The sequence below is a fragment of the Watersipora subatra genome, chromosome 5, assembly GCF_963576615.1.
Source record: "Watersipora subatra chromosome 5, tzWatSuba1.1, whole genome shotgun sequence".
In the NCBI taxonomy this organism is placed as follows: domain Eukaryota; kingdom Metazoa; phylum Bryozoa; class Gymnolaemata; order Cheilostomatida; family Watersiporidae; genus Watersipora; species Watersipora subatra.
The window spans coordinates 34,843,324-34,856,096 of record NC_088712.1 but is presented as its reverse complement, the minus strand read 5'-3'; the positions used below and the strand labels follow the sequence as shown (position 1 = coordinate 34,856,096).

The 12,773-nt window shown below is 36.1% G+C and overlaps 1 protein-coding gene across 1 annotated transcript in view; it reads right to left on the bottom strand.

Moving 5' to 3' along the window:
* LOC137396932 (uncharacterized) overlaps positions 1-11,981 on the bottom strand; it is a 133,941-nt gene extending 121,960 nt beyond the window's left edge. The window contains exons 1-8 of the mRNA XM_068083222.1: positions 11,856-11,981; positions 6,837-7,004; positions 6,049-6,270; positions 5,567-5,677; positions 3,139-3,417; positions 2,834-2,992; positions 1,933-2,124; positions 328-524 (exon numbers count right to left, since the gene is read on the bottom strand). Coding sequence (XP_067939323.1) covers positions 328-524; positions 1,933-2,124; positions 2,834-2,992; positions 3,139-3,417; positions 5,567-5,677; positions 6,049-6,270; positions 6,837-7,004; positions 11,856-11,945 — 1,418 coding nt within the window. The 5' untranslated portion in view covers positions 11,946-11,981. The remainder of the gene's footprint in view (positions 1-327; positions 525-1,932; positions 2,125-2,833; positions 2,993-3,138; positions 3,418-5,566; positions 5,678-6,048; positions 6,271-6,836; positions 7,005-11,855) is intronic.
* Between the last annotated feature and the right edge of the window lie 792 nt (positions 11,982-12,773).

Genomic DNA, 12,773 nt, shown 5'->3' with positions numbered 1-12,773 from the left:
GTTCTCTTTTGGCACCCAAAGACTGCTTTTCAAAAACCGTGTCAAACAAACCACACAAGCTAGCTTCTACCAGACTTGAAGATTTATTTTTTAAAAGAATTTAAAGTTTTAAGATGTTATTATTTTAGGGAAGTATTTGAGTGAGCCCAAATCTTTTTCAATTTATGAATCTACATGTACATGTAGTTCCTGATCTCATATAACAATCATTTACGTGACATAAACAAGCTTGAGGTCCAATTTTTCTATCAAAATGAAGATCTCAAATGAAACTATCTTGCCTCATATAAGGATATCAACGGTAGGCGCTGTCCAATCTACACTCACCGGTCAACAAGCTGTTTCACTTCTCCGTACTCATGCTCCAGCTGTACATTCTGATCTTGTACCGCGGTCATATCTGTTTGTAACCTAGAAATTGTCTGCTCTTGTTTCACATTGTCAGTTACTCTCTGTTTAAGTTGGTCCTTCGTGGTGAGTAGGGTCTGCTCTAGTAGAAGTCGTTTTTCCTCATGGTGCGCCAACTACCATGACAGCACATCACATACATTGTATCCATGTATACGTGTAACATATCTCATCAGTCTTTAGAAAAATATATATAGATAAAAAAAGACTGCCTTCAACAGGATTCAAACTCTCAACTTTTAGCTTGGTAGACCATTCTATCAACTGCGCCAATCATCACCTTTCCATATTTTGGAATAATTGTGCGATTTGTTATTAGACCAGACTGCCAAGGTACTAGTAATAATAATATTCTTATAATGTAAAGATGGAAGCACTTTCAACATACCGATGAAACAAAAGACCTTTATGCCATTCTACAAACCTGCTAAGTATACAAGTCTGGTTAAAAGGTGCCTACACATTTTTAACAATTATAAAGAATTTCCTTGTCATGGAACTCTAGGAGTTAATATACAGGTCAACCTTGGTTTTTGACCACAAGACATTCCATAAGGCTGTTGAAAAAGTAATTAGTTCTATTATAGATAATGTAAATAATTGTTACGAAAAAAAGGTAAATGTCTTTTTCTTATGTTTGTAGATTATTAATCATACATCATAAGCTGTGTATAGTAAGTACACAGTTTATGTACAGTTTATCTTAGTAAGTACATCGATTGTCTCATAAACACTTTATTATTGGATCGGAAAAGTTTGGGAATCTGTTGCCATATCTGAAGCAACTGGTACTCCCACTTCACTTTCTCAGATTTTTGGGCAAAATAAAAAATGAGTAAAAATAGCCTTACAAATTGCACTTATTTCTGTAATTACAATGAACATTTTTCATATACCAGTTTAATAATAAAGACAATGGGAATGAGCATCAGTCATCAACAAAGTTGCATCGTTGTTTTTTTATTTATCGTGGCTGTTTTCAGTAGGCTGTTTTCAACCAACAAAATACTGACCAAATGAATACCATTACAAGCTGTCATTATGGTTTACTTTAATAGTGTTATTTTCAAGGAATACGTTTTCCTTGAAAAGCCGCAGCTTATACAAATATAATAGTTTTGTCACAATTGGCCTAGTAGACTGTCTGCTACCACATAGATTAACATCAGATAAATCATAGTCACACAGATTGGTCGAGTCTATGTATAAAATATATATATTCCTTGGATACTAAACAAAACACACTCAAGGGTTTTGATAACTACAGTGACCACTGTAGTAGTTTCTTTATACAAGTCTTGAATTACCTGCGGCCAGTCTGCCAAATCTGATATAAATGCTGCCATCGTCAGCCTTACTCATAAGCACTTTGCCAGTCCGAACACATGCTACACTTTGTATATGACATGTGAAAAACCTATCTTACGTTTACTGCTCTGTCAGATAGCGAGAGTCTGCAGTCCTTATAGTCGAGACTATTAGATTTATGTAACTAATATTGAGATGAAATAAAAGAGTGTCTACCTGTCTTTGTTTCATTTCATTGTCCAACACAAGACCTCTGTTCTTTTCGGCCAACATTTCCACTTTATCATGCAACTTTCTGCACTGATCTTCCTGTCTTGAGTGAATTTCCTGAAGCTTGGCTCTCTCCAATTTGAGTTGTTTTATCTCACTCTCATATGTGTTCTCCTTATACAGACAACACAAGCATAGCTAGTCATAGCCAAAGTGGCTGACAAAGCCAAAGATAGCCATTATACCCTAAGACAGTTGTCTGGTCTTTTAACGCTACAGCCTATCATACATACACATTAAATGTACACATTATACATACACATTAAATGTAAACATTATATATACACACATTAAATGTACACATTATATACACACATTAAATGTACACATTATACATACACATTAAATGTGCACATTATATACACACATTAAATGTGCACATTATATACACACATTAAAGGTACACATTATATACGCACATTAAAGGTACACATTATACATACACATTATACACACATATTAAGCGTACACATTATACACACACATTAAATATACACAATACACATTAAATTTACACAATATACATACACATTAAATGTACACATTATACAGAAACATTAAATGCACACATTATACATACACACTAAACGTACACATTATACACACACATTAAATGTACATATACATAAACATTAAATGTACACATTATACACGCAAAAAAAAAATATATATAGCCATATACTGCTAGGTATAACACAACATTAGATGTTTTATATAGTATTATAACGTTTTTATAAAGTGTTGGCAAGCAGACCATCAGCCAGCAATTAAAATATCCACCGATTTACTAACCAATTTTCATGATAAAAATTGATAATTGAAGGTAGAGTTTGAATCATCAACATACCCGCTGATTGGCTGAGTCACTTTCTGTCTGAAGGTTGATTTGTAGAGCTCTAATTCTAGCCTCTAATCTACCATTCTCGGCCAACCTCTCCTCGTGCTGTGCCAGCAACAGCTCATAGTCAGACTTGAGTTTCTCATCCTGAGACTTGAGGATATCCAGCTGAAAATGTCAAAGGAAATTTTGGTACATCTCAAACTAACCACCTAAATATATATGAAAGGTGCTAATTCATACCAGAAATTTGAAAAATTGACACATCAATGCTCGTCTTCCAAACTATTAGTCAGAAAACAAGTATCACTGACCTCTTTAGATGCTTTGCTATAAAGCTCTTGTTGACGAGCAAGTTTTTTAGAGAGTTCGCTCTGAGTTGAGTTGAGCGAGGAGATTGTCTGCTGACTGCTGCCTGCTTGCTGATTGGCCTGCTCCAGCTGAGTACTGACAGAAGCTAGCTGATTCTCTAACGAGGAAATCTTGTTGGCTAAATTGTTCTCCCTGCTCTTTCCATCCTGTAAAGCCTCCTCTTTCTCTATCAGCTCTTGTCGAAGCACCTGCTCTTGCTGGTCAAATGACGCTCGACCTTCCTAAAGAGAGCAGAACCGGAGTTCCAATCAAGTGTTCCAATTTCATCTTAAAAGCAATTGACAATTCAAGTTTACACAGTCTGTTGTACCTTTTTAAAGTCTCTCAAAACTTGTTAGTGTTATAGTTTCATATATAGTTTGTTAATAGATAATTTTACTAGTGAGTGAAGGTTAAAACTGAAATAGACTATAACAAACAACCAATAAGAGACCATGATGTTGAAGACACGAGTGAAGCTACCGTAAAACCTCCATTTGTACGCCACCTCCAATTGACCGCCACTACAAAGGAAGGGTTGAAAAACTAAAGCTGGGCGGTATGTCGGTATTACCGTTTTTTTTCGGTACTTGGTTTTAAAACCGAGCGGTAACAATATCACAATGAAACCGCGCGGTGCGGTTCGGTCGTTCACGCGGCGAGAATACCGAACAATTATGTGAACATTCATTCGGTATCGGTACGCACTCAGGTAGACCAAGCAACTGTTGTCACATGGTAAAAGTGGCTCCAAAATAGAGCAGATTGATTGGTGGAGATGATGATTCGTCGCAGGGGGCCATCCTTTGCAGGAAGAAGAGTCGTCATGCTAGAATGTACGGCGAGAGTATCGCAGAAGGTAAATGCTTCTATTGTTTCTTATTATACTCGATGTTAGGCCACGAGTGGTCACACTTAAGGTTTGTGTCGGTAATTGGTGCATTAGTTGGTATGGCTGGGAGGCATTTGATTTTTCATTCTACTCTTTAAGTCTAAATCTATCGTATGCATGGGTGCGGATCATCATTTTTTTATTTTTGATTCAATAAAGATTGATGCTAATCAGATGGACAGCCGTGAACATTGACTTGCCAGTTATTGCAGTTGTAGTGTCCTTACTATTTTTTTTATAAATTTAAATGGAGAGGAAATATTAGCTAGGCAGCAGAATTAATGAGAATATTATTTATTCAAGACTCGAACTCAAAATTTTCGAGTTTGTTATGACTGTCAATGATAATTTCCAAACCATACACTCTGTCAGTTGCATTATCTTTTTAATTGTAATAATTAATTCCTTATCATTAGGAGTTTTGTTTCCAGTCTGGACATAACTAACCGCCTGAACTTAAATAAAATCTATCATTTTAATAATGTGCGTTATTTCTTTGAAGCTCTCGAGAACAAAATTTTATGATATAGACATTGTTTAAAGCTTTTAGAATGACAATTACTGGTATAGACATTGTTGCTTGCAAAATTTTACTCTTTGCTGTTCACTCTCCTCACGTTCGCGGACTGCTCTATATTTTATTTTTCTGTTTACTTTGTAGCTCGTACTCTAATTGATTTTTGTCATCATTGGTAGGTGAAGACACCGAGGATGCTGATTTGGGGTTTTTATCACCGACATCATCATCATTGAAATCTACCGAAGATGCAGATTTGGAAGTTTTAACACCGACATTATCGAAATCCGATGTTTGGCAATGCTTTGATACACTACATTAGATGTAGAAACCACGCTGCTTACTTCTTCCATGTTAGTTATTAATAAGCACGCAATTTATTTGTAGATGTATGTAGGATTGCAGTAAACGCTGTCAAGTTGAATGTTGTTTTATATACGGTATTTGTAATTACATATATAAATAAAATAAATTGTCGTTCATTGCTGAAGAGCTGGGTTTATTCTCAACAAACATCGTACATGATTTTATGTGTGTCTGTGATTTTGTATTCTATGGTCGCTTTCTACACGCTCGCCTAAAATAAAGAATACACAATATCCAACTTTAAAGTTAAGAGTGGTGGAATGAACCAACAGGGGGATTGTGCAACCTAAATGCCATCCCTTGTGCAAAGGGACCCTGTACTCAAGTAGAGCTGGCTAGTGCTGAGTAGCAATGGTAGGTAGAACACAACTCCCAAAAATTCATGCGGTTTTGTCTCATTTTGCGGTATTTGTTGGTATGTAAACCGAACCGTATGTTTTTGGGAGTTGTTCTCTCAATGTCGGTATGCGGTACGGTATCGGTTTAAACACGTGCGGTCTCGGTATACAGTTGGTGCCCAAAACCGCCCAGCCTTATGAAAAACAGAGCGCCATAGCGCTCAATTAGAGGTTTTACAGTAGTTATAGAGCCATTAAGCCTGAAGGTATAAAGGTACATGAAGTTGAATGTTAGCGGCTTCCAACTTCGCTTCAGTAGATGCCAACTTTTCACTGGCCTCTTCTAGTCGACGCTCCGTGTCTGCCAGCTTCGCTTCACATGTGTAGAACTGCGTTCATACAAATACAACATTCGCTGTGTTTATTTAAGTTAAGAGCCTTTTGAAAAAAGCGATAGCACCATTAAAGAGTTTTAGCATGAATTTCAGTGTCTATAAAATTAGGGAACCCGTCACGATGATGAACTGACGTCGCAAATTCTGATTCACAAACAAATTGTACTAAAAACTAACTGCGCTTCTCTGTAAGTGAACCTGAAAGACACGCTGTATTGTGTCATCTAAAATGATACATTGATATCCTTATTTCCGTTTAGTTAGCTAGAGACAGTTAAATTAGTGTTGTTCTTGATTCGATACACATTAAATTCTAGTGTACTATATGCATGTATGTGATCGACTGTCTCTAACAGCTAACAAACCTGTGATTTAGTGCTAGCGTGCTCTTCTTTAAGACTGCTCAGCTGCTCCTTCTGCTCCGAACCTTCTCTCTCAGCCTTATCAAGTCTCGTCTCGCACTCGGCGACTTTACCTCTTAAAGTTGAGAGTTCGAGCTGCTTCTCCACAACTTCCTCCGAGAGATTCTTTTGCTGGTCTCGGGTAGTTGACTCTAACTGTTGCATGCCACTGCTAACCTTGTCCAGCTGTAACACACGCAGAAAAATTATTCATAGAAACATGTCTGCTGTCTGAGTCCTCAAGAATAAAACAACTAATTGTGTAACAACAGTGAGGGAGCATCATCTGCGGTTGCCTAGCAACAGCTATCTTTAAGATTCTCTAATCTTATTTGCTGTCACAACCAGTGAGCCAATGAAACCTTACAATAAAAATAAAAGACACCTTAAATTTTACTGCATAAAGATGAAAGAACAAGGAAGAATCTCCATAACACAGTTCGAATCCACAAATTATAATACATGTTATGGACAATCAGCAATCAATAACATACGATTGGATCCTATTGCAAACACTGGGCATTATTAAAAATAAAATGGGAGACGACATTTCAAATAATCAAAAGAAAATAAATTAGTTAAAATTGCAAACTATCTACAATAAGGTAACATATAATAAGGTGATAATATATACAATATATTATATATAAGGTAATGTATAATAATATAGAATGCTCAGACGAAAGAGTTTGCTAGAGAGGCAGAACATAATTACAAATCAGCAACTAAAAGTCCCACTAAACAGTAACTACCTGATTATCAGTTGACATGTGCTCTTCTTGAACAGAGGTTAATTCCGCCTCAAGACTTGCATTCTGTGCCGCTAGCTGCGCACATTCGAGGTGACTCGAGTCGTATGCCTTCTGAGCTTTTTCCATGTCAGTCTGTATCTCATCTATTTCACTTTTGTAGCGTTTGGCCTGTAGCAGACGAGCCAGTCACCCACCATACATGCGTTAAACCTTTCACAATACACATTCAAGTGGGTTCAACAAAGGTTTATCATAGAAGGCATACAGGAAGCAATACAGTAGATAATAGTAGATCACGCCGGTAAACCACACCGTAGATCATATGGTGGATTGTGAGGTAGGTTATGCAGTAGATGATAGTTAATCATGACCGTTGGGTAGAGAGAGCTTTGTTTCTTTTGATTTGCAGGGCTCAGTACTAGATTTGACAATATTACTAACCCCTTACTTTACCAGCATCTCATGCTTGCACAAAGAGTAATAACGATAGATAATCTTGCCTTATACGTACATAAGGCAAAATTCTAAGAAGCGTAATTATATTTTTATCAATAAACTATTTGGCATTTTAAATAGTACTGACTCTAGGCTCTGATCTCATTAATTAAATAATTAGTTGCAGTACCAAAGTATTTAGCCTAAACTCGTTTCACACTATTAATTTATTGTATATGTAAAGCAATTGTTCTGGTAGACCAACTCGCTAGCATCACAAGGAATTCTCAAGTATGTAGTTCCATTCTTCTACTAGCTGCCAGCAGCTAATACTGTGATATTCATACAGCCAAGAAGGTATCGAGTTTTGGGCGTTACTTAATAAAAAAATAAATTTATAATAGCAAAGAGCAGATCTCAAATTTTCTCTTAGAATATAGATTATTTTTAAATATAGCAATAGTAGAGGTACCAAATTTGAGAGAATCAGAGTAATTATTAAAGAGAGGTCATAGGTCAGGCATTTCAGGCTAACGATTGATCAATTGGTAAATATGTGAAAGTCACATTCATAAGCACCAGCCGACAAGCACAGACCACACAAGATGCTGACTTTGACCCATACAGCTCCACAATACTAACTATTATAGTTGCTATGAAAAGCGGATACAGTTTGCTAAGACTGTTTAGTAAAGAACCCAACTGTGTTGAGTCTATATATTGTAAAGGTTTGGCCCCGGTAGCTGAGCCAGCTTTACTTTCCTAACAAGGCGGTGCAGTCTGAACACTGGGCCTTCCCCTCGTCGGCCTGCCTGACACACCTAGTGGTCTGGTCAGGCCGCGGCTGGTTGCCCTCAGTTCAGGCTCACTTGGAATGCTAACACGGCCTGCTCTCTGAGACCCTATCTTGGCTAGTCTAGGTCCCGGCTAGCTTACTGTAGGGCCTGATCTCCAATGCTATCGCATTTCTGATCAGGTCCGGTCGTAACGCAGCCAACCCCTAGCCTTCCTTAGGTGTCTCCCAAAGCAGTTCGTACTTGAAGCCAGATCAGTTCTGGCAGAAGGATCCTTACTAAGCCAACCAGGCAGGCATCAAACGTAGTCAGTTCGTAAGAATAAATGTAGTCTATTTAAGCTCTTTAAACTCAGGAATTGATCTGATCTGAACGCAGGTCAATTGATCTGCCTAAAAAGTCGAAAAGCCATCTTTTGCAACTCCATTAAATAAGGTCTTCAACAGGAAGTGACCATTATAGTACAACGTCAAATTGTGTTATTATATGTTGAGTAACAATACTTTGAGACACATATTTTGCGAAATAGCCTTCTTATATTTGAAGATGACATCTATATTAAATTATTAGACTTTAATTGATAAGACTGATGGCTACACTCTGCAACAAAATACATCGTTTGTGCATTTCTTTATGCATCATCAACATGACTAGTCAAATCACAGCTATTTGTAAAATGGCGGGGGAAATGTACATGAACTTTGTGGCCAGTTACAAGAGAATTGATATTTCGACCAAAAATTCGGTGAATCTACATAAGACTACTTAACAACATTGTCTTTGTTTTACCTCAACATAGCCTATCAAAATCTTTAGACGAAGAATGGAAAAACCTTGAACTAGCCAAATAGAACTAGTCAAAATAGCCAAAATAGATGACTCTAATAAGAGACATTATGTCAGTAATGATGGTGATAAGCATAAAGACTGTACCAGCTCTAAATGCATCTGAAACCACAGTCTGTAATAAGGAGTGCTGATTCTTAACCAGACCTTGATATAAGGAAGTGCAGCCAAACATGCTATTTGAAACCTTTAATAGATGCAGAGATTAGACACGGCAGTGTTACAAAATCTTATGAAGGAGATTTGAACTAATGTTTAGCAAACTGACAGAAAATTTTACAAAAATTGTTACAGAAAACTAATTTTAAGAACAAGTAGTTTTCTTTTAGAAAAAAAGTCATATTCGTCAAGTATGCTTGGTCCTGAGCAGAAGTGCAGATGAACATATCAGATCAAACATGTAATGTCCTCATGTTTTGGTAGTCAATTATCCACTGAACATGTGACAATAAAAAAACTTGAAAGTCGGCTAATATACAAGAATTTTGACATTAATAATATGGCCATACTTGCAGTCACTCCAAAATTCAGCTTTAGAGTTGTTTTTCTGTTTGATCTTTTATTCCCACATTGCTAAAATGCTATCTAATACAAGCTTTCCATACTAAGAAATACATTTAACACATGTATGTCTATACACCAGTATGACAGTATATGTGTACATAAAAAAAATTTTAATTATCGTTTCTCATAATTACTTTCAATGCGGCTAAAACTGAGGTGCGGTACGCGCCATTTTTGAAATAATTAAATGTGTTTGATACAAAAATGAAACTAAAAATATGATAAAACTTTAACGGCTTCAGAACTACATAATAGTGCTAATATTGTTACACAACAGTCCTGAATAGACTTCAAAGAAATGCGTCAGCAAAAATCGGTACAAATATAACGCACCAATCATTAGGTAAACTATATTAATTGGTTTTGTGATGAATATCAGACTACTTAAAAAAGGTTGTCCAAATTCCATGAAAGCGAATGATGGGTGCATTAAAAATGTGATGAACAGTGCTCGATGCCTAGTTAGCCGAGTATATAGTCAGCTTCCTAACTATATGTTATAGCGTGTGAGTTAGTTATACGAATGCCTGCCGACTAATTAGATTATTTCTCGTAAAAAAACTCATTAAAATGCTTTCTATGCAATAGCCATTTTTACTGAATGCTGAGAGTTTGCTAACATCACACCAGTTGCAATGCTATGATAATGTATTATTGTCACATTATTTTCTTTTGTTTAAGAGTTTTCCAAATTGGACAAAATAGTCTACCTTGTCTCAAAAGCAGATGAATATAAGTATGTATGATTGCATTATATCATACCTTATTGATTGATGCACGTCGCCACATTGGTAAAAGTTAGATAGATAAAAAACCCTTCATTAATTATGATACTGCAGACAATAGTTTTTGGCAAGTTTTCGAATAGTAAACACTAATGGTAACATAAAAAATACTAGCTATCTAAAAATACATGTTAAACTAGCATGGGAATAAAATTGACTGATCAAACACTATCATTCCGTTCTCTAACAAACGTCAATTTGAGATATAGAAATACATGTATTGATTAAGTCAATAATGCAATTATCTATTAGATATATTTGGCTCAATAATGAAAACAGTCTGTAGATATCTTTGCAAAATACACTTGGCATAACTTAGTTATTCGTAACATTTCTTGGGCGCAAAAATATTGTAAGTAATTTGGCGTGATAAAATCATTAGTAGTTGTGCGTAAGCCTGATGATTAATTGCGACATGGGTCTTATTATAATAAGATACTGGGTAAAATAGAATAAGTATGTTAAATGGTTACGCGAATAAAATACCAAGGACGGTAGATCGCTTTGATAGTAATTTGTCTGTTGGTTTTTTATATTTTGTATTCAATGCTTAACGATGTTATTAATTGCTTGACCTTTTTACATCATGAAGACTGCATCACATTTGGAGAGGTACCTACTATTCTGTTTTTGTTGTAGCCTTTCAAAATGACACTAAATACCGTTTGCTAAACTGTTGTTGCGAACAGGTTAGGCTACTTCCTCTTCCAACGAATGTCATAAGCATTAAGTCATAAGCACGCGATCCTTATTCAGTGGACAAAGTGAATCCAAATCAAGCAATCTAGAATAACTGTCGATAATTTTTCAGAAACAAATGGCCAACATGCAACGACCAACAAGGCTGACTATCTACGTATTTTCTGCAAACCGATGTTAAGAACCGAGCCGATATAGTAGACGGTTGTTTCCTCATGTTAAGGGAAGAAAATGAATAGCTAAATTAGTTCGTTTGATAACTCTGAACCTGTATGGTGTCATGATTGAAATGTGCGTTTGCCTTGTGGTTGATTTTCAAAAAATAACGCCTAATTTTTATGTAAATTACGTAATAGGAATTGAGTAATGCAGATATTATATCAACAAACAAAAGTTTATCTAAATTCATCATAAGCGGTTTCACGTGAACTTTGCAATTTGCATATTATCCATGTTTAGTTGTAAACTAAATTAAAGTTTTGCGGCGATAAGTAATGCATTGACGCTAGTAAATTGACATCCAACAAATTCATTCAACGCTATAAACTGCAAATACGCACAAAAAACCATGCAACATTCAGAAAACTAACTAGACATATTCCAGACCCATATGCCCAAACATTACAAAACCGATGTCAAGAACCTGCTTACCATTTTAAGGATTAGCTGTTTTACGGAGCTAGCGATCAAGCGTTGAGCGGTACGAGCCTCAAAATTGGTTGGACGGTTATTTCCTGAAAAATCTGTAATTAGTTTTTCGCAATATGAAGCGATAATTATCATTATTAAAATCATATACATGTATATAATAATAATATTCGTTCTATCACTCTCAAGCTATAACTATTACTATTAGCTAGCTTGGCACATAAAAGCTGACTAGTGGCGGTGCTTACTTGCTGGGAGGTTTGATTCTGTTGAGGATCTTTTTCAGATAGAGCGTCAGGCTCAAAACGCCAGGGTCTTAACTCTTCAGAATTTGACATTTTTTATGATCGCAACTCAGACATGAATTGTCGAACGGAATGGCCAAGCCAAAACTGTAAAATAGCGAGCATCTATATTTGATACGGGGTCTTAGGTAAAACCCGAAGTGTGTCATAAACTATTGCTACGATAAGTTTGATATTGAGCTTTTTATTGGCCTTTCAATTCACGCGAGAACATCACGTGACAAGGCAATAACCAAACGGCGCGAATACGTCATCGAAATCAAGAGATTCCAATCTACGGCGGCTTTTTGTTTTTGAGCTTTTAATCACATTTCCACATATTTGGCACCTACCACACAACAGAGTAAGACATGGCGAATCTTTTGATACCAAATAATTGTAATGTGAATTTTGTTGCAAGTCAACCTTTAAGGATTAGCTGTTTTACAGAGATAGCGATCAAGCGTTGAGCGGTACGAGCTTCAAAATGGGTTGGACGGTTATTTCCTGTTAGCCTAAAACTTATGGAATGTAGTTCCTTCGCGTACAGCTTTTATTTGATAATAATTTTCATTAATAATTGCATTATTATGTAGTGATGCAACATTTATTGTCTAGTTTAAATTGTTTAATTATTTTAGGTTTTTGTAATAGTGTGAAGTAAACGTTTTAATAAAATAAAATAAGACTTTGTTTTAACGCGCAAGATGACAAAAAATCACGTTTGCTTTGTCGTTGCTAAGTAACAGTAATAACCGCATGATTTGTCACTGAAAGGCACTTCATTGGTCGATCGCACTCCGCATTGCGACGGTGTTCATTATCAAGAATAATGAATATTGTTGCTTCAAGCTTGTATGTGTGGGCAAAATTTATGCAAGA